Source organism: Drosophila suzukii, chromosome 3 (genome assembly GCF_043229965.1).
Source record: "Drosophila suzukii chromosome 3, CBGP_Dsuzu_IsoJpt1.0, whole genome shotgun sequence".
Classification (NCBI taxonomy): Eukaryota; Metazoa; Arthropoda; class Insecta; order Diptera; family Drosophilidae; genus Drosophila; species Drosophila suzukii.
Window position 1 is genome coordinate 66,558,310 of NC_092082.1, and position 22,475 is coordinate 66,580,784.

The 22,475-nt window shown below is 41.2% G+C and overlaps 2 protein-coding genes across 6 annotated transcripts; one reads left to right on the forward strand and one right to left on the reverse strand.

The window, feature by feature from the left end:
- The first annotated feature begins 454 nt into the window (after positions 1-454).
- Positions 455-1,602, forward strand: LOC136117154 (uncharacterized). The gene is made up of 3 exons (XM_065866695.2): positions 455-644; positions 701-956; positions 1,014-1,602. Exons 1-3 carry the CDS (start codon positions 607-609, stop codon positions 1,563-1,565), a joined length of 846 nt encoding a protein of 281 aa, XP_065722767.2. The 5' UTR covers positions 455-606; the 3' UTR covers positions 1,566-1,602.
- Positions 1,603-3,478: 1,876 nt separating this feature from the next.
- sp3 (phosphatidylinositide phosphatase spermathreecae) lies at positions 3,479-11,693 on the reverse strand. Of its 5 annotated transcripts, XM_036819017.3 has the most exons (12): positions 11,496-11,692; positions 9,802-10,030; positions 9,320-9,740; positions 9,136-9,257; positions 8,708-9,073; positions 8,317-8,644; positions 8,190-8,260; positions 7,522-7,737; positions 7,060-7,296; positions 5,904-6,998; positions 5,394-5,535; positions 3,479-5,334 (listed from the first exon to the last, which is right to left on the reverse strand). In XM_036819017.3, the coding sequence occupies exons 1-12, from the start codon at positions 11,590-11,592 to the stop codon at positions 5,206-5,208; spliced, it is 3,453 nt and encodes a 1,150-aa protein (XP_036674912.3). In that variant the 5' UTR covers positions 11,593-11,692; the 3' UTR covers positions 3,479-5,205. The 5 variants fall into 5 exon arrangements, 4 of the variants coding, with proteins under 4 accessions (XP_036674912.3, XP_036674910.3, XP_065721787.2 ...); XM_036819015.3 differs by lacking the exon at positions 7,522-7,737 and having other exon boundaries at positions 11,496-11,691; XM_065865715.2 differs by lacking the exons at positions 3,479-5,334; positions 5,394-5,535 and adding an exon at positions 5,568-5,586 and having other exon boundaries at positions 11,496-11,693.
- Between the last annotated feature and the right edge of the window lie 10,782 nt (positions 11,694-22,475).

Genomic DNA, 22,475 nt, shown 5'->3' on the forward strand with positions numbered 1-22,475 from the left:
AAATATTTCAAATTATTTGCAATATGGTCAAATAAGCATTGTTTTATCCGATGCGATTGGGACGGAAATAATAAGTTAAGGCCGATAGATGCACAAATAAGAGAAGGGGGATTCCGCGGATCATTTAGTTAAGTTAGTTTTACAAAAAATCAACTTAGAACTTAATTTTCCTTGCTGAAATGACAAACAGCAGTGTCTAGCTTTCAAATTGTTCTGCATTGGAATAGTTTTATTTTATTTTATTTTTTTTTTTGTTAGTGGCTGCCTAAAATTATGAAAAATGTATGCACGAATTCTTTTTTTTCTTTTAGTTATGTGTGCTATAATACATACTCGTATGTACTAACATGTTAAGAGGTTGCCATAACTCTTAAGTGAAAAAGAGTAACAGCTTTTTATACGAAAGCCCAGATTTTGAACAGTTTTTAATAAAAAGTCAAGAGAATGCCCCAATTACATTATGTTCTTCCCCACTTATCGATATTATGTAGAGATGTAAAAAGCTTGGGTCATTAAAGACAACGGTGGTCACACCGAATTAGTGGTCACACTTTATTTTCCTATGTGAATTTTATAATTGAGTGGTAAATCTCTCCGCGAATAATAATGGCAAATCATCTTCGAAATAACTTGCTGCCTGCTAGGTAATAAACTCTTTCTAAGTAAGTTTTCTTCCTTGTTTAATTTATTTTTATTCCAGGAAAGAGATCGATTTTAGCAACTTGTTTGAGGGGGGACGGTTTAAAAATTTGGCAAAGGAGGCTGCGGCCTTCGTTGATATACATGGCAGAGGAGGCAAACTTAATTTAGAAAGGAATATTCAGATCATCAAGGAGTGGAACATGCCCTTTTTCGTTTCCGTTAAAGAACTTTATCCCGTTGGTGGTTTCAAAACCCTCGTGTTTTTGGCGGTGTCCGAAAACAATGAAAACTATGTAGTCCTGTATGCCCGCGCGGTAAGATATTGTTACATATATGCCAACATATTGAAATTACATAGTTATTGATTCCAGTCCATGCGAGTTGGTCAGAGGAATCCAAAACAGGAAGTTTATCGTGTGGCAGTCATTTTGATTCTAGCCTTTGAAAGAGACGAAGTTAAGAGGCAGTTTATTGCTTTCGTCGCCAATGAATACCCGCCCAATTTGGCTCTACGGTTCCTGCATGTTCCGGTCATTACCAGTCGTCACCATTTCAGAGCCTCATTCTTACGGAATGGTGATAGTTCGCAATACGCTGAGACCATCTTAACATCGACATTCGAAAAAGAAAGCTGTATAGCCGTACTTAACGGCATTTATAAAGAGGCAAAAAGGGCGAATATATCATCGACAGGAATGGAGAAATTGGAGCGGGAGCTGCACGCCATTAGGGAGGCCCTTAAAAGGCGTTACCGGGTGGACCCTAACGCGAAATGCAAGTTCTCCGGCTATTCCCTCGATAAGTTGGAGGAGATGGCAACCCACTGGAAGATAGTATTCAAGGGAGTCCCCGCCAGTGCTACTGACGAAGATAAGATAAAACTTATACTAGTTTTGAGCTATATGGCGGGACAACGCGATTAGGTTAATTGATAAAGCTATCTTTACAAGACTTCAATTACAATATTTGCACCTTTAACTATTTAAACTAGATGTTGAATATGAATTGTTGATTTTTCTTTATTTTTGTATTTCCGCCTTTTATTATGTGATACAAAAGTGTTTTTAGTGCTTTTCATAAAGCTAAGCAAGAAAATATATTCGTAGTACCAAACTATTTGTTTTCATATTAACTAACTATTAATTGATCTAAAGAAATTTGTAAAATCAGACCACTGAATCCAAAAGCTGATATATATGAATATATTATTGAAAACCCATTTGAAATTTCTATTATTAAATTATTATTAGATTTATTAAGATTAAATCTCTTGTAAGTACCAACTTTATTATAGTTTTTTGAATGGAAGCAATTTCTTTTTTAACCTGCACCCCTCTTGTGAATGCATTTCTTGCCTAACATCTTTGAAATCTTTATTACTTATTTTATTTGCAGTAACTTCAAAATGAATTCGCACAATACAAGTTCCTATCTTTGCATCGCGCTCAATCCAAACTTAAAGGACCATCAAGTGCATCGAGGTACAAATCCACTGGACCCCGGAGTTCACGTCCCAGCTTCAGCCAGACACCAAATTAGCATACATACCATAAAGCAAATTTGATTTCTATCACAGACCACCCAAACCCCGTCCCTCAGAGTGGAGGCAAGGCACTCAGCTGTGCGCCAAGCACTTAACCCGCTTTTAGCAATAAAATTAACTTTCCATAGAGATTCGGGATGCAGGGACTCACTGGCATCACGTACGAGTAGAACGTATAGGAAATTAATGGTTTAAGGCAAAAGTGTTTAACGAAATTGGCCAGGGGATGGGTTGGCGATGGGATGGGAGCTATAAGGCGACACACATGCACACCAAATACCATGTAGCCTACTCCGAAAGGCAGTAAATCCTCCGACTATCTCCGCATTTCACTTTATTGGCGCATAAAAACCGAGTCAAACCGAAACGAATACGGAGGAGGAAAAACACCAAAGGAAAGGCAGCCCAGATCAGTCTCCGTCCGTCGCCAGTCTGCCCATCCGACCATCCGACCATGGAAGCCGGACGGGTCTGGTGGAGCTGGTTCAATTTGAAAGGGAAGCTGTGCTTAAGAAGGCGTGTAATTGAAACATTCAAAAGACAATTTCCAAGTCTTAGCACAGACACACTTAATGGACGCAAAAGACATGGACAAAGTTAAGAAGTGAAATGCGAAAGAAAAATGCCAGGGACCCTGGGAGGCAGTGCATCCTTCACTCGCCGGGGTGGCTGTGGGTCAATCAGGCGTAACTGGGGGTCAAATGGATTGGCATGAAATATTCGCATGTATTTCCCATCCAGCTGACACCCACATCCCGTCATTCTTTTCCGTTTCCGCTTTCCATTCTCGTAGGTAGACAATGCGTACGTTAATTAAACAAACAGCCAATAAGATTGATGGCACTTTGATTGAAAAACAATTGATGCAACTGTGCGTACACATTAGCATGATATTGGACGAAGCGTCCTGGTCATCAGAGGAGCAGGATCCGCATCGGCGTGTGGCTCTTATCAGCTGGCGGGCCAAAAGTTCCCGAGGAGTTGGTCCAAAGTTCGCATAAATAAGGACCAATATCAATAGAGACACTTGTGTATGGGTAAGCTGATTGACAGCATTACAGGGTCCGTTTCTGTGGTGTTTTAATGGATTTTTGATTTGCCCATGGCACTGGGTTTTTAGGGGTTGATGCCGGGCTGCCATTTTTTGCTTCCTTGTTTATCACTTATGTAAACAAGCCGCATCTAACCACGGGACACCACTTGACACTGACATGCTGCGTTTGTGATAGGATGCAGAGTCAAAAATGATGTCCACTAACCCCAGCTGCCATTGGTTCGTAGCTAGTCCACAAATCACTTTTTAAGCATTTAAACACATATATATTTCATATATTCGGTGGCGCATACATTGTTCTTATTGTTTTACGGTTACATAAAATATTCCTCTATTTACAAACACACTACAGATAGTATTTTCGAACGAATCCCCAGCTAAAAAGTATGCGTACCTTAAACTCGTCGAATATTCGTTGACTTTTCTGAAATCCACTCAGTTCTCTTTCAGTTCACTATTTGGTTTAGTATCTAGCCAAAAATTGGGTTCTTTTGTTTTTAGTGTGGCGTGTAAAAAATTGGCAGCCGCCAAGTCTTTTGTTTGTCTTGTCTTCTTGTGGTTGTGTTTTTAAAGTTGACCAACCTGGTGTTCATACATACGTATAACTGTTTCATAAGCCAAGTGCTGAACTCGTACTACTGCTAAAATCTAAAACTAGCAAAAGCAGTGCAAGCATATTATCACAGGACAAGATGGAAATTTATAAAGCCGCAGGCTTGTGCACAGCTTTTTGGTCTTGTAGAAAATCACACTTTCGAATCGTTTGATTAATCTTTATAAAACAAAAAAAATATTTTGAACATAAAAATTAAATCGCTCATTTACTAATTCTGATACGGATTTGGAATTTTTTATACGCCATATGCCTTTTAGAAAAGCAATTAAACTTTTAAATTTCTCACACTGTGTATTGAAGATAGGATGACATGTTTACACAACATTGATTACATTGCGTTCAAAATTAGACCTTTGTTTAATTACCTCGATGGTTACAAACAAATCCTGTTGCTTTTAATGCTCTATTTTCAAATGTGGTCAATGTTGGAACAGAGTAGAGTTGGAAAAAGGCAGTTTGTAGTAGTTTTTGAAAAGCTATTACAGGCGAACGGATTTTTGGTTTGTTAGATAGTTAAAACAATTTACAAGTGCAACTCTATCATTCGAACCCCAAATTGTAAATCATTTTAGGAAGAAAACTCAGCCATAGACACCGTTTTTTTTTATCATTAAAGGATGGTTGATGCTATCTGTCCTATTCAATTCGACCAATTGAGTACGATTATAATCAAGAAAAGAGAGTCGGGATAAGATACAACAACTAAGCTTCAAATATTAAGGGAGGTGGTCGTATTATTTTAACCGCAGCTGTATGGCTATGACTGTCTTCTTTCGGCTATAAAAGTCATAAAACTTCTTGGAGTTCGAGGTTTGACAGCAACCTTTTGTGAGCAAATTTGAAAATCAAAGCCAAAAGGATTCTTGAACATCCGTCAAAATAATTTTTTGGTGTTACTCAGTGATATTGTACAAAAACATTATAAATAGAATAAAACATAGATATTTAATACTGAAAAAATATATCAACTAAATCGTCACTCCTCAAACGATCAGAAACTGTGAGATTCCAACGTTAGTTGTGCCTAGAATACGCTGCACATCATTGTCCAGAATAATTTTGCAAAACTTATATTCGGTTAGCTATAAGAATAAGTACACTAGACACACAATAAAGTATTAACTCACTACAGCTTGGTGCTAATAACAATCACAAATATATATCATCTAGATTGTAAGAACCTTTAAAACGATTTCTGTTTTTTCCCTAGTGTGACATTAATGGAAGTGCCTAGTACAACAAGTTGAATCATTTTAATTTTGTTGCGTTCTATTTGAATAATAAATATATCACTTGCACTAATTATTTCAAAAGTGTGGAGCGTCGCGTATTGCTTGTATATGAACCCTCTTACAGGGCTATTAACTTGGTTTTGCACTTTTCGGCCTCCCACAGATCCAGCAAATGATCTCGTGAATTGGGACCGCGCTCTGGCGGAGTATTCTCTTCGGAATGACTGGTCGGTGAAAGGACTCCGGTCTATAAAATAAATTAGGAACAATGTTACATTATAAAAAGACAATAAAAATCAAATTTACCTTCGTGGCAATCTTGCGAGGATCTAGGTTGAGGCCAATGTTCTTGGCCAGCTTCGAGAGAGGACTGGTCAACTGCTTCAGCTTGTTGGCCTCCGGCTGAGAGGACAAGCCCAAAGGAAGGCTGAGATCTCTTGGCGACGTACTGAAATCGCGTCAGGCAAATTGTTACAGTTCAAACACGGCTCAGCTTTAACTAAATATTTTTATTTTGAGCGATTGGGTTTGGCCAGAAACAGCCGAGTGTATGTGGTATCGAGCAGGCACTGATATTTCGTATTTGTACAATAATACATGCTAGTCTTAGGTATTTAATATAAATATAGAACACATACAACGCATAGAGGGATCATAATAATACTTTGAGCTTGAAGGGATGAAAACTGACCAAAGATTTCCATAAATACATTTACAATATCTACTACAAAAAGATTGGCTAATTAACATAAGACAAAACACAAAGCTCTAACCAAAAATGGGTCTACAACCAAAGATCACTTGTAGAATACAGACCTGGACACAGGTTTCACCTCTTCCTCCCCATCGTCAAAAACTTCCTGAGCTTGCACGTATATCAAAGGATTGGGTGTGATCGGTCGGATGGGCGGTGCATTTTCCAAAAGGCCCGTGGGCAGAGTGACGTGATCTGTCACAGAGGTAATCGAAATTGTCAGCACATCCTCGGCGGTTTTACACATGCTATCCTTCTGCTCCAACTGCCGGATCTCATCGGAAGAGCTGGGCGAGTCTTCCTTCTGATTTCCCATGACAATGCCCACCGATGGCAGGAAAGCATTTTCGTTGTAGTTGGACTTGTCCATTGCTATCTCCACATCGGAGTCCACCTCCGGCTCGTACAAACTGTTGTCGTGCTCATCGGTATCGGTACTGCTGCCGCTGTTCGAGTTTCTTTGCTTGCGGCCCAGGGTAAAGACTGCCTTCTCGGCTTCCTGGCCAGATTCGATTTCATTGCCTCCGGTCTGACGCATAACTTGCGGATTGGTGGTAGCTGCCAATCTGCTGGGGTGAGCTTGCTGTTGATTGGCGCCTGACGGCTTCTTAAAGGTTTGGCCCAATTTCGAGAACTGTCCCGCCACATTTGACAGAGCCTTTGAGCTGAGTTGGACAAGCTGAGATTCGGAAAGGTTTCGCGGCATGCCCCTGGGAACATCCAGCGTGGGCAACTTGCTCTTCCTTCGCTGCAGCACACCACCCGTGATGTAGCGAACCTCTGTATTCCCGGCATTACACAAAGCAATGCGGAACATCTCGACAATGGAGGTTAAGGATTCGGAGAGCTCCTCCTGAGTTTTGATAACATACGCCATGTTGTTGAAGAATCTGAGATTAGCCGAGCGAAACATGTGAAAGTAGCCTTCCTGCCCGTCCACACTGTAGTTGAAACGCAAACAAAGATGCGCTGGAGCAGATCCCTGGAAGATTTTGGTCTGCTGATACATGCCAAACTCGATGAGACGCACCTGCGTCAGTTGCACCTTTTCAAATCGGACAATTTTGTCCAGGTGCGAGTCGTACTCGGCGACAATATAGCAGTCGTCGGTGAGCAGCAGTATGGAATCCACCTCCGTCTCGTTGGCGTCGCCGGAGCTGCAAAATACAATTTTGTGTTTTTAAATATCAACATGTATTGTAGATATGCCAAACTCACCTTGGGTCGGCATCTATTAATCCCCAAGCACCAACAGGATACTGAGCCGTTCCCAGCAGCAAGCGACGACAATCTTCTACCAGCAACTTGGCATGCTCGGCATTTTCTGTTCCGTCGCTTTCATCCGGACCAGCTTGGCCGCCCAAGGCACTAAGTGATTCCGAGGAGACCTGGTTGCCCAGCATCAGATCAATGGTGGCCTGGCGATAAGAGTCCTTAAAGCGCGCCAAGTAATAACTGAAAGTTTTAATAACTCATTAAAAGCGGCGAAAAATAAACCTTTCAAAAAATAAGCGGATGTGAGAATGATTGGAAAAGATAAAGCTTAAAAATGGGAAGAATACCTTTTGCGAAATAAGAATCAAAGGATATATAACAATTGAAGCAACTAAAAACAGTAAGTGTGTGGTCTCGTTTGCCTGGTCATCTACTCCATCTTGGCATCGCCTCTGACCTGCGCACCTGGTCGTAACGATGGATTCGATTAACTGCAGCTCGGGGCCCAGTACACCGGGATTATAATAGCCCCTAAGAGGGGGCCGGGTTTCTGGAGTGAGGATCTGAATAATGGTTTCCAGGACCTCGTCCTCCTGCAGCTCCTCTGCCCTCAGCAACTGGCCCTGCATCAGATCAATGATGCACTGGCGAAACGAGTCGGCAAAGTTTTGAATGAAAAAGCTACGAAGAAGTTGGGCACGGCATTAGCTACGGGTCTGTGCATCGGATTAAGGTTATGGTGTTAAATAGAAAACCCCATTGCTTAGTTTTGGGGCTTGAGTTTCAGACGAAAACATAATCTTGTTCTCATTAGGCTGATTTAAGTATGGAAAAACAGGCATGCAGCATTAGTAAAATATATGAATTCAATCGAAAAGCGATTTAGAAAAATATGGTGGCATGACACGGCTTTAGAGCTTTTATTATTGATTGATTAGACTTCCAATTACCCAAAGTTATTAGAAAAATTACGAATGACCAAGACAGACTACTTCGTGTAACAAAAATAGGTTTAATTACAGATAAAGTGGAATATGATTTTGATGAGTGAATCAATCAAGATAATGAAAATGTCAAAAGTTAAGGGCAGCAAAAAATACGATAATAGTGAGGTTCAATAACTTTATACGAACCGATTAGCTGAGTTCATGCCGTCTTTCATCATGCCGCTGATTTTGCGTTCGCCGGTACGAGTATAATCTCCCTGTAATAAAGTAGGTTTAGTTCACAATCCCATTCATTTCTTGGTTTCCTACTCACCTTCAAGGCATTGGTGCCCGCATACTGTCGACTGATTATGTCTCCATTGTTTGCCCAAAGCACCATAAACGGCGACTTCAGTTGTTCCGGAATGGGAGTGTAGGGAGGCGAAAGGCCTAGTTTTACTAGCTGAGATTCAAGCACCGCCTTTCCAATGGCAGTTTGCACCACATTTGTTCGATCCAGGCAGTCCATGCAGTTCACCCGAAACACGGACTTCTGGTTGCATATCATGCCACGCTGATCCCGCCAGTGGAAACCCATTGCGCCTGCTTCTGGGCCAACTGCATCGATCAGAGCCGAAACGTTCTCGAAGCGCATGCCGCGGCTAATTGAGAGTACACGTTATTTGGTAAACTGCGGTTACAAGTCTTAACTCAATTCATCTTACCAGTATTCGTGAAAATCGAAAGTCACATAAATCATCAGCTCGTTGTTGAACTTGATAACGTGGTCGGCATAGGCATCTCCAATCGTCTTCTCCTTACCGCTCTGCTCGACCAAATTGACAATGCAAACGCGCCCGTAGGTCTCCAACTCCTTGGTAAAGTGAAGTTCAAAAGCCTGTTGGGTTTCGGCTACTCCACGATCTAGGCGTGGCGGTGGGCGGTACTTATAGCCGGGCTGGCTCCAAAAGATCGGCACGGAACCACGCACTTGGGTGAAGGACAACTGGTGGTGGCGGAATGAGAGTATTTGCTCCGTCTCCACGTAATTGGCACAATTTCCCTTCTCGTCCACTCCTCGTCGCTTGTAGCTGTTATTATTAAGTAAAAAGATATAATAACTTCAAAAGAATGCTTTAAATTGCATGATTACCGTGTTCCCGCTCGATGACGAGATCTTCGCGACACCAAAGCCAAGGTAAAGCACTCATTGCCAATTACACAGTTCTCAACTTGCATAAAACCCTGAATGACAGGCAGTATCCATGTTTTGTCCTGAGATAAATAAAATTTAATTTATCCACAGTAGTCTTTTGGAGACTTTACCAGTAACTCACATTCAAGTTAATCAGATCTCGAATCATGTGCATGTTCCAGAAGAACCTCTCATCAGCCTGCGACTGATTATCCTCCAGTTTGGCCTCATGGCGCTGCAGATTGTTGGTTATATCGCAGTCGAAGCTGAAATAGAAGCTGTCCGTCTCGTCGAATATCTTGTGCAGCTCCTCTGTGATGCGCCGCTCAATGTGTTTGGGTTCCCGGATGCCCACTGATGACTTAACCTGCTTGGTGGCCAAGTTCGCGGCTTGCTGGGTGGTGTTTTTGATGGTGTTCCCGGCACTCTTGACAGCGCCCCACGTCTTGTTCATGCCCTCGAACAGCTTGGTGCTCTTTGAGGAGCCCCCACCAGTTGATGGTACGTTGGCATTGTTGTTGTTCGAGGCCGAGACGCTGTGAGTGGGCGTGGACTGGTTGCTCCTAAATAGGAAATACATATTGAATTATTAACGAATACACCTAAGTGATTGGTCCAACTCACTTGGTATGCTTGGTGCAGTTGGGCAAATCGGTGTCCGGTTCCTCGGCACTCAGTATGCATATGGACTTGATCTTGTACACCAAGTGGGGTGGATATAGAACACCCACAGCGGTTGCCTCTTTGACCACAACCAAGTGGGGTTCATAGACATTGGGCAGCGAGATCACGCCCACAATTCCATGCGTTACTCCAATGCACTCGATGTCGTCAACAGAGCTGAGATCCCATCCTAAAAAGAAGAAATTCGTAATTGTTAACCAAATAGCTTAAGTGGGTTTTAAGCCCAAATCGCAAAAATGTAGCCTGTCCTTTTTGTATCGATATATGGTTTCCCCATCCCTGCTTACTAATGACAATGTTCGTGTTCATTAGGCTTTATTGGTATTTGATTAGCATACGCCCCCCGAATAAAACAATCTTTCGGAACAAACAAGTGCCAAGCAAGTTCAAATAACTAGAACATTACTTGTTAAGAGAGGTCGAATATTGACCGCCGACTAATAATGGCTGCCCTTAAATGCCAAAGCCTGTAATTTCAGGTTACATATTTGCATCTGGGGCGTTGCGTGTGGAATTATTTCCCCTTGGGTTCACAACTGCTCATTACTGTGCACTGAATCTGAAAGCCACCCACACCACCCCCACTTGCAGCTAAAAACAGCAATGTGCAATTGCACTTCATGTGCCATGTACGTGCATCCTTGGAAATCCTTTGCGATGTGGGCAGAGGTCGGTGGCACGATTTCAAGTTTGCCCGAATCTGGTTTTCATATATAGCCCCAGAAACTGTCTGGAACTCATAATTCAGGCCTACTACTGTTGGCCGTAAAATCAATAGAAAAGTGTTGGCCCCCATAAATTATGTCAATTTCTTTTTGGGTGCGAAACCGCTTTTCATTGTGGGGACAAACGTTTTCGGCAAACAACGAAAATTGACGGGCGGAGCAGCTGCGGTGACCTTGGCAAAGATTTATGGGCTGCGGATGGGTCAGGGGTCACGCCGCGAATGAGTCACGGAAAGCACACGGTGACCATCCCCCAGGACTTGGGGCCGCTGGGAGATATGCTGTCGTCCGATTCCATTAATGGCCACAGGTTGCGTGTCAGAAAATTGATCCAAAAGTAATTGCTGCGCAATAAAGCAGCAATTAACGGTTGCAGACACATTGACTGCTGCTTGTTTAAATTATAGGAGTTAATAATAGAAACAACTTATTGTCGAACGGTTGTTAACAAGCAAGTTGGGGAGTTCTAAAAGGGTTCTATAGCTAAACTCAAGAGATAACTTGAAAGGAAAGGGAAAAAAATTCGGTATTTTGGTAACTAGGTAAGATAAAAAGTGTATTACTTTTTATTATGCAAAATGAGTCCGCATTTGAAAAGGAGATGAATTAGTAACTTATCTAGATTGGGTTTCAGAGAAAACCGCTTTCCGGGATTGTTTATGATTCATTAATCTTTTAAGGTGGCGCCCTTGAAATGTTCAGAACATCACATACACTTACACACTCAAAACAAATGACACTTTTTCAGGAAGTTGCAATTGCTCAGCCAAAGCAACTGATTCATGACTTATCTGAATGAACTTCAAAACAATGTTGACCTCAGCATATTAAATAAACAATGTACATTACGACACCCACACACAGACAGTCTGATTCATTCGATTCGACTTTTTGGGGCTTGTAAGTTACCTGCTTTTATCGAGAACTCCGACGTCCTACGATGCCACCACAAACTCTTGTCCCGCTTCACGAAGATATAGTGCGAGTCGGTCTGGAACACCTCCATGCTTAGTTTTTACTATTTTATTTGCGACATTACCCGACTAATTCAAAGCGACGCGATTAAATACGCCACTAATTTTCAATGTTTACGAAATTTGTGACCCTCAGTGTGACCGCGTCGAAGACGACAAAGAACGCTATAGCCCTCAAAATAAATACCATTTTAAAAATACCATAACGTAGCTTACGTTATTTCTTTGATTTACGTAACTTTAAAAAGTAATCAATTTGCGGTTATATATTTAAATTTTGCTCGCTATTACGTACGTGACCAAACAAAAATAGAGGAAATATTCGCAATTATAATATTTTTTGTTATCCTTTTCATATTAATTTCTAACATTAAATATAGTTAATACCCTGTTCACACACAAGGGGTTCCTGTTTCAGCGAACAAACTCCGCTTAAGCGACTTTTTCTTCCGTAAGAAATACACGTGCTAGAAAGAGATGAGAAAAAGTCACTACCACTTGCTTTAGAGCCGCACACGCAAATCGATTCAGCATTCCAGTGTTTGTATTCAGAATTTTTTTAAACTAATTGTCAAATTTTCGGAACGGCTAGCCTTATGGACCATCCCTTCAACGGATGGTAGATAGTGGATTGGACCTCTGTGTGAAGACGCTATTATGCGGTAAGTGAATTCAAATTGGATGCCAATGCATACGCGTTACCTATCGAAAAATCATAAAAATACCGAATAACGAAAATCTGACCGTGCTCCGTTCCAGTTGGTATTCTTACTGCATTTGCCTGCCATGATGTGTGAAAAGATCGTTTGCTTTTGCGCATTCTATCTGCGGTGCCCCTTCCTTGTGTAAACGGTTGTTTATTGTGCGCTTTTCTACCTTTATAAAAGTGTTATAATATTCAACAAAATTATTTTGGATAATGGGAATATTTAACAATCAAATTAATTTTGTTTCATTGAACTATCTCCTAAAAATAAATTTTTAAATTAAAAAACCAAAGTATGATCAGAAAAAGCTGCACAAAAGTCTTGGCACACTTGTGTTTTTAATAACTATTTCGTTAAAACTTAACCGATTTGGTTGCTTTTTTTGCCAAATCCGCTTTCTCTTGAAAATCAATTAATTGTATGCTTCTTTGCCTTGCTTCTCTTTTAAAAATGGCTCCTAATCCATTGCAAGCCGTTTTTCCATGTGAAGTTGCATGAAAGTTCGCTTCTGCTTCTATACCGATATGGCTTTTGTGCAGTAAGAGATTGACCATCTGATACCTATTTTTATAATTTTGAGCTGCTCCGTCAGTGAAGTAAATAATTTTCTTGATGTATACCGTATTAGCAAGTGATTCCTGTGGCACTCCTGGATATGTATTTTATGCTGTAATTTTCAAGGTTTTATATTATTATTTCTAAATATGAAGAGTCGTACATTGGGTGTTTATAAGGTTCCGTTAATTATTAATTCTGAAAAATTTATTTATTTATTTATTTATTCTCAGGTTAAAAGGCAATTGAGAAATTGCCTATAACCTATGCTTTTTATTGCAGCTATAGCTACTGTGGCCTTAAGCTACGTTTGTTATATTACAATTTACATTTTTACATTTAAACTATGTCTAGGTTTTAAATTACATGGTATAATTTAATTGCCTTTAGAAAATTCATGGAAGCTATGATATTTAGGGTGTTGGGAGTAAGGAGTTCAGACGGGTTTGAGGGTAGGAACTTGTTTCTTTCCGATAGAAAGAGAGGACATTCTAGGAGAATGTGTTTGATTGTGATCGTTGTGTTGCAGCGCCCACATTGCGGTGCTGATTGTTTGTTTATTATGTGTTCGTGCGTGAGCTTGGAGTGTCCCAGCCTTAGTCTTGAAAACTTAACCAAGTCTTGGCGGTTAAAGTTGTTTTCTTTTATGTTGTAATTTTTTAAGGATAGTTTGTTGGGGTTGATAAGTTTATAGTGGTCTGAAGTATTTTACCATAGGGATGCGAATTGTTTTTTGAATTTTTGTTTGATAAATAGTTGTGTGTCCTTGTAGTTGTAATTGTTTTCGTAGAACTGTGGAAATAAGTGAGCTTCCTTCGCAGCTGTGTCGTTTCCAGTTATGTTTGTGTGTCCTGGGATCCACAATAATTTTATGTATGATTGATTGCTGTTGAGGATATCTCTAATTCGAGCGGTATAGAAGGATTGATTGCTTATGTTGGCTGTTGATTGCAGTGATGATAGTGAGTCTGAGCAAATGACGAATCTCTTCTTTTGTGATACCGCGTAATCACACGCTGCATAAATAGCTGCCACTTCTGCGGTGAAGATAGAGCTATGTGCTGGTAGAAGTGCTGTTTTAATGATGCGTGTGTCCGTAGTGATGCTATAAGATACTCCGTGCCCAGATTTTGATCCATCTGTGTATATGAATGCGTAGTTATTGTAGAGTTCTTTAAGGGAGAGGAAAAATATATATATATATATATTTAATTATGTTTGTATGCCAGTTTTGATTAATTACTTACGCGTAGCTATAAGCACCCTCGCGGATGCTTGGCATCGGTGTGAACGCTAAAGATAGCGAGATCGGGTCAGCGAAGTAGACGGAGTCACTGGGATTTTTTAAATCTTCCTCCGACTGCTTTGTTACGGCTGCACAAAAATTGGTGTTTAGCATCTTCATTTTATTTTTTCTTGGCCAACACCTGTGGCCACGAAGTGAAAACAGGTCCGAAAATTGGAAGTCACACTCGCAAGCCATAGTGCAGTTTGCCGATCGACATTTCTCCATGTGGGCCGTGACGGCTTTAAAGTTGCTAAACGATTTTCGGCACCAATTTATTCGCCAGTGGCAATTTCCCCTTTAATAATTTTGGTATATATAGCCCGACATTGTTTCATTTTTTTATCTTTTGATGTCTCCTTGGGCTTCGTGCTTTCTCTGGCGATAGGCAAAATAATACGTTAGGTCTACTATTGATCTAAAAGATTAAATAATTACGTATACATGATATATATTCACAATAAAAAATCCCTCCTTGCGTCCGCTGTTCCGCCTTTAACGCCTGCTCCCAATCCTCCATCGCTCACCCTGCTCCGCTTCGTGGGTGGTGGCGATGTGGGTCGCTCCAAGCATGGCGACCGGGATCCCCAGCGTGAAGGCGTTCTCTCTCGATAGGGCGGCGTGCGGGAGCGTCTCGGACTCCTAGATCTACAATGATGTGCATAATTATAAAGTAAATTAACTTTTCAAGTAAGATTTAATAAAATTCAAAAACTCACCGTGGCTCTGAAACGATGTTGTCTATCTCCATATCTGTTTTCCTAAGCTCTAGCTTCAACTCTTCTAATTCAATTTCAATAATTTTTTTTCTTTAAATAACTGTGTCATTCTATCCATGTCTGATTTTGAAGTGAAGTGGGGGAATGGAAGAAGGGCAAGGAGCATGAACTAGATGAAGAACTTAATTGCGTATCGATTAATTAGGTGTCCACTATTTCAAATTGCCTATGATTGGGTCCTGTTTTGCGGATTCAAATTTTCCATTTATCTTTTTAAAAATGTTGCGACCTTCTCCCCCTTTTTTCTCCTATTTTTTATATTGTCCATTCTCGTTTTTTTTTTTTATCAAACTCAAAAATGCAATATTTTTTAATCAAGGCGCCAAGTGTTCTTCCTCTTCATGAACATGAGTCATAAGTTTTCTGAGCTGGTAACACCAATTTAATTTAATTTAATTTCTGAGAAATTTTAAAGTATGGTTTGTGTCCATACTAATTGCATTTTATTGCATTAATTTGGTCGGTTACCAATTTTTAACATAGGTGGCGCCAGTGGTACTTCAAGCGCTTGCTGTTAAGTGTAACCGTTTGCTATCACGACATCTCCATTAAAGATTCAATTTCCTGAAAGCCAGCGCTATAAAGTGGCGTCCCCTGCCGGCTTACTTTTTCCATTATAATTGTGCGCCACCTTCCGGCTCACTCATGAAAAACATTTCTATTCGCAACCAAAGTTGATTTCCGATGGCGCCACTGATGCCTAATTGTATTGTCTTTATATTTTATCTAGAAATGATGTAAATTTTATAAAAATCGGATAACATGCAATAGGAGTCAATATGGTCTAAAATGGTTTTAAAATTGTAGTACAAGTGTGCTGGTTGCTATGATAATAATTACAAAAAAAAAAGAATTTTAATTTTTCGGAAATTGCTCAAAATTCCCCCCAACGATTCTTATGCTACCAAATCGACCCGCCCGATTATACATATCATAAAGCTGCCATAGGAACGATCGTTGTGCTTTACTAATAAGACTTACACTACAATGCTAAAACATTGCATTATCACTCTTTCTTGTTTCATTTTAAATTTAATTTACTTTTATTTAAATACCACAAACAGACCTTTGCCATCGAAACAATCTAAAAATGTAATACTTTATTGTGAATAGTTTTAAAAAACATTTAAGTAAAGTCAATTAAGAGCTTTAATTTTGATCTGATATTAACTAAGTGTGTAGAATAAACCTTAGAACTGGATTTTTAAAACCAACCTTGAGCCATGATGGCAAGAAAACAGGGCTTATTTCCATCATACTTTCTGATTCCGAATTTTTATAATTTTACTGCCGCAACGTTTAGAGCGACCCTCGCACATAGCCTCCTTTTGAGAAAGGGAAAAATGCGCTCAAGTCAGTGCCTATGATAATAACGATGTTATCGTTTATTTACGAATTCGGATCATTATCATCAATCAATGTTTTCCGGCAGAGTCTGCGACTGGGGGCGATTATGGCAGCCGTTAAACGGGTTGAAACCACCAGTTCGAAAAGGATGAAAAATCGATAGAAAGTCCTTGAGGATTTTTCAAGATGTGCTGTAAAAACCATATTTCATCTGCCTCATGCCAGGCAATTTCCCGCAAAAATATATGTTTTAATAAAGCAAGGACCATTAAAAGAGCGCAAATCAATTTGGGAAATATGCAGATCCGGATGCTCATCCTATAAATGGCCCAATCAAATTACGCACGGGGTTGGTGAGGGGACCAGCGTTGCGCATTTATGACAAATGTTGTGCCACTTGATGTGAAAACAATGTAGTCACGTTTTAATGCGACTCTCGTCCTTTGAACTGCGTTCGTTCCGACGGGGATGAAGGGCCAGGACACGTCGTTGAGGTTACGGCTGAGGAACTGAGCACTGAGCACTGAGCACTGAGCATCTTGCAGTTAATTACCGTAAGTGGCACGGCGATAGTTGCTAGTTGGAAGTCCTGCACCTGCCGCCAGGAACTCGGCTGTCTGACACGGAATCGGACAGTCGCAACTGGCGGATCAGGCAAATCAAACGCCCTGCCAGCCGGCTAAGTCAGTTCATCATTCACGCAATCCATTCATAAAAAAGATATACGACACAGTCACGCAGAAAGTACTGTGCTTCAAATTGAATTGCAAACGAGCTAATCGATCCTCGGGGAGGGAGGCAGGGACCAGGACACGCGTTCGAGGTCCTTTTGCCCGGTGCTTGGGGAATATGAATTTATATCTTTTAATCTGCGTCTGCTTCTGCCCTCTTGCCAAGCCGGGGAAAAAATAAAAGTGAGATTAAGGACGCAGGACATATTTCAACAGAGCGGCATTCAGATCCTGCATCCCGGCTCTGTTTATTGTCACTGTCAAGTGGGCCTTCGGGGGTGCAAAGTGGCCGGAACAGGGGGTGGGCGGTTCGATTCTGATCGGGGTGGAAGCGCACTGACTGACGTCCTTGTAATTGCATTAAAATGCAATTCGAATTGCCGGTCGACCGCCGATTCCGACTTTTCCCAGGCCCCTGTCAGTTGCCAGTCCTCCGGTTCGCTGAGTGCCATCGAGTGTAGGTGTCATCGGCATCCCACCTGTCCCTACCTCCCGGAAGCTGCGTAAACTGTATTGATAGCTGCCTTCAACGCACTTCCACTTCCCTGTGGCAGTAATTCAATGGAGAGGAGTGCCGGAGGACATTTCAAGAGGCAGTTGTGCGCAGCAGGGGACTTTATTGAACTGTCACGTGCTTTGTAGTACACATAGAATCATGTTTTTATCATAATCAATGTTCTTTAAAGTAGATCGTAAAACAGTTTTAGTTTTTAATAAAAGTAATTTAATGACAATTAAAATGTCATTTTATAAAACGTACTGACTTTCGGTAAATAATTAAATAAATAAATTCTGTGTGCTGTAATGATCAAACTCGATAAAGCACAAGTTGTTTCCCACAACTATGTATATATTGTGTTTGAAAAACCTTACAAATTCTAAGCCGCAAAAAAAAATCATACTTCATATCAATAGAGGTTTGAATAGGGAAATGCTTAAGGTTGAAATTTTAATTATAATTTACTTTATAAATATCCTTTCTTATTACTTATTGCACGTGGGATAGAATTGACGATACAATTTTATAGAGTTCATATCCTAATTTGAAACCAATTTGGACTTATAGTTATTAGGTCTTAAGATAGACCAATGCCTTTTGGAACTGAAGACCTTTTAGACAATTCTTATATGCAATTCCAATTTAATTATAAGTAAAAGAATTAGAATTAAAATAAATTAGAATAAATGAATAAATCCACTGATGCAGTCTTACTAAGAAGTTAAATTATATAAACTTACCTCTCCCGCCGTTAAACATTTTCCCAGGGCTGTCCTATCCCACTTATATCCACTTTATTTGAGTAGCATCTGCTGCTGCGATCACTCCTGGGATCAAGTGTTATCTCCTGAGAAAGTCTCGGCACTTGATGGCATCGAGCAGGAGCAACCCCACCGCCGTTCCGTTCTCAACCCAACCCCCTCGGCCGGTCAAACAATCAACGCCGATACAAGCGGATAACAATTATATTAAACAGCAGGCAAAACAACATCGACACAGGATTTGTAACAGGATACGCGTGTAACCACGAAGTGGAGAGTCACCATCAGCATACAGCGCCGGCAACGACAAAACACCCTTTCAATTAAATATTTGAAAACAACATTTGGCAATTATACAATTGACACCAGGCAGAGAGTGGAGTGGTGGTGGTGGATGCGGATGTGGATGTTCATGTTCAGAACACGACTTCATCAATTTGAAATGCTGCCAAACGCGTGACTCGAAGGCACGCGCGTCATTTGCCGGGGATCTCCCGGGGCCGCAGGGATTTGAATAGACCGGGAAGCCAGTCCTCCGGCTCATAAACAACATCAACAACAAGGACAAGTTGTGCGCGTTTAACATTAGTCAACGACGTGAACCTGCCACTTCCGCCCTTCCGTCCTTCCTGCCGCCCACAAAACGCCCTTTGAGATGTCGTACGTTGCCTTTTTATGCCAGCTCTTTTATTGCCGCCCCATTCGTTTGCCGTTTACTTTTACGGCCAGACATTTGTTTGGCCAGAGAAATCAGTGGATATTCGACGAGCCCTTACCCGGGCTTAGATATTTTAATATGCATTTGGGAGAAATTTGGCTGGCGTTGGGCATTCTTTTTGTTTCAATCTGCCAGCGGATGTGGGCCACAAATGCGTGAAAATTTGAGGAGAAGCAGTCAGTCTGGCCAGGTGATTGCCCCATCCTTTCCAGTTCTCCTTCAATTATTCAGGTGGCGGCTACGAATTTTGACTGGCTCTGGACAGCCAAAAGAAAAATTACCCAGAAATCAAAACTTCCCCCGAAGACCACTTACAGAAGATCCGAGTGAGAGTAGGATGAATGCGAAGGAAAAAGGTCAATTCCAGTTGTGAGGCAAATAAAAAATGCAAATACCTCGTCCGTGAAATGGACAACTGGGAACTGGGCCCGAAACAAAGAAGGTATCTAAGTAGGACAGCAAATTAAATGAGAGTCCGGTTGTGGAAGTGCCGAGCTTGAGCAATTTGAATATCTGAGAAGGCAACCTCTTAAACGGACACTAGAGAGACCTGAAAAGTTTCTGGCCAGCTTGATTGGCTTTCCCGCAATATCTTCATCCTGCCCAAACCCACCTGACATTTCCTGCGCGCCAGTAATTAATGTTCGCCATTGATTTCCATTTCCGGCTGGCAATAAACGACAACCAGGGCAATTTTCACGCCATAACTCTAATGGAATTCAACATAAATTTTCCAGACTTTTCAATATTTTATTAGCCCTTTTCGGACGGAGCGTGGCCATAAAATTAAAATGTTTTGGGGCGGACTCGAGCCATGGCAGCACGTCAAAGTCAGTGGGGTTTTTTATGGCGTTTCATTGGTCGGTTATAAATTTGTGTGTTCGGCAATAAATACCAAAATAATTCTATCAGAGCCGTCCGTACGTGGAAGGTCGAGCCATCCTGTTGACACTTGTGGGTTGGGCAGCAGAGTGCCTTAAAAAAGCATCGAACCACCCCGAACCCAATTCCGAGTTCAATGCTGACCACCGAGTTCAGAGCTCGGTCCTGGCACTTTACACCATTTTTATCTGCTGCTGATGTGATTTTGCACTCAATTGAAAACAAACTCGATTAAATTTTCATGTCAAACTGCATGGGAAAATCAGTTACACGACTTACCACTCCTCGCACGTGGGCTGTTTATTGAAAATTTGAAGTGCGAATGATCTGTTATTGTCATCGCATTGAGTTTGTCCCCCTGCTAAAGCGTTTTTATCAGTTCACTTTTGAAAAACGTAAGTGAATTAAAAATTGGGGTTGTTATCAAATGCTGAGTCATTTCTTTATCTGTCATAGTACTGGATTTGTATAAGAGTTTGATACCATTTACGGCCTTTCCTTAGCGGTTGACTTTTGAAAAATGTAACTGAACTAAAAATTGAGGTTGTCAGTAAGAGTTGAGTCATTTCTGTATCAGCAATAGTATAGATTTTTCACACTTCTTGTCATCATGTTATAAAGAAAGTTTTGTATCCTTTTAAACGTTATTAAGCTTGAAACAGAGGTGCATTTTTATAAGATTGGCATAAAAGCTAAATAAAATTCCTATAATATAAGTCCCGAGTTCCCAAAGCTTCTTTATAATGTTCGTAGATTGTAAAATTGTGTAAATTCTTTTCAACTTTCCTCACCCTTCCCAATGTCACAGCCCGCTAATGCGTCCTTTGATATGGGTTAGGATTTGTTTTGAAATGACAGCCAACAGAACTTGGTTGTTTGTAAGATTTAGACCCAAAATAATTGAAGATTACGTCTTTATAAAGCCAGATGTCATCTGACCCAAGTGTAAAAAGTGTCCAACCGAAAAAATTTCCACTTTAATTTGCGAGATTTAAAACCAGGCATGATACTATCTAAATCGGTGAGTGTACAGAAATGACTCCCCCGAGAACAAAAACTAGAGCTAACAAATTGCGGACAACGGCATGTGAACCGGACAAGCTAATGACAGGTTTAATCATTAGTTTTCAGCACAAATGAGCGGGGCAGCCATTAGAGAGCTGTTAGTTTTGGGTCCCTGCATATACATACCATATATACCAGACGGGGGTTCAGACTGTGTAGGGATAGTGGGGGAGAGGGTGATTAGAGCACTCCATTTACTCCATTTTTAAACTCATTTAGTGCAGCGTTTTTAACGACGACCATGCGGCGGAAGGGAGACGGCTAATGACAGTTGGCCGCCTTTGTTTGCCCACCAGAACAATGGCCGCCCTGTCTCGTTTTTTACAACCGCACTCATATTGCGGCGAAACAAGCTCGTACGTTAGGTGAAATTGTTTTCTTTATGACGTTTTTACGACTGGCTGTTCCGACAGGGGATCGCCATAATTAGAGAACCCCCATGTGTATTTACCCCGTACCTGTGTGCCGCAGTGGCGATAGCGACTCATATTTAATTTAAATGTCCCCCGATGCCCGCCAATTATTCGCTGTCACTGGGCTCAGTGCATCCGCCAGGCAGCTGAACAACCAACCGACCAACTGACTGACGGACAGATAGACAGCGAACTGTCAACCTTGTTGTCAACTCTTTTGTGGCCTCAGCTCAAATGATGAAAAACTAATTTGAAAAATGCGCTTAGCCTTGTGGCTCTGGGAAGGCTCTGCTCCAGATCCAGAACCAGATCCATAATGTCTGCCGCCGACCGCCATCTGTGTGCTTAAATCCCTTTCAATCTTGCCATAATCCAAACTGACACGTACATGTGAACGACGAACGGACGAAGAGTCCTGGCTCCGTCGATCCGGATCCGTAGTATCTGATACAGATGTATCTGTATCTGCTGGCGCCTGTCTTGTTGACCAACCGCATTCTGTTCGATTGTATTTTTCATACTCGCATCCACTTTTTTGACTGACACACGCCCGTTCGCCCCCCGGTCACTTCCAATTTGGCTTTCTTTTTCGGAGGATTTCCGTCCGCAAGGCCGAAAACTTTTGGCTGCACTTCGACCAGTGTCCAGTCGTTATCCTGTTATCCAGGTCTCGACCCCATTTCCGCAGGAAGTCCAAGTCCCGAAGTCGTTTCATGTTGTATTACACTAAGTGGACACAAATAGATTGGTGCTCTGCCCCCTCTATACAATCGCCTGTCCACAAGTTTGCTCAATAATCAATCAAACCTGAGACTTGAAAACCCAATTCGGAATCCCGGGGCTGCAGATACGGTGGCCAATTAGGCGCAACCCCACATGCAATGCCACACATTCGATGGGGCCAAGGATTCAAACGAATCGGGCTGCCATCCTCATTACATACAAAATTTGATTCGTTCGTTGGCCGCTGGCCACAAAGAAATAAGCCCCAGATTGTCCAATTAAACGCAATTTATACGGATTTCCAAGTAGCCCCAGTTTCTGCTCCATATTGAGAGCCCACACTTGAACAAAAATCAATTTCTCAATTCATGGCCAGTAGGTATTCTCTGAAAATCGAAACATTTCAATTTCAAAGCGAGGAAAGACCTAATAAAGTCGTCGATTAGAAAA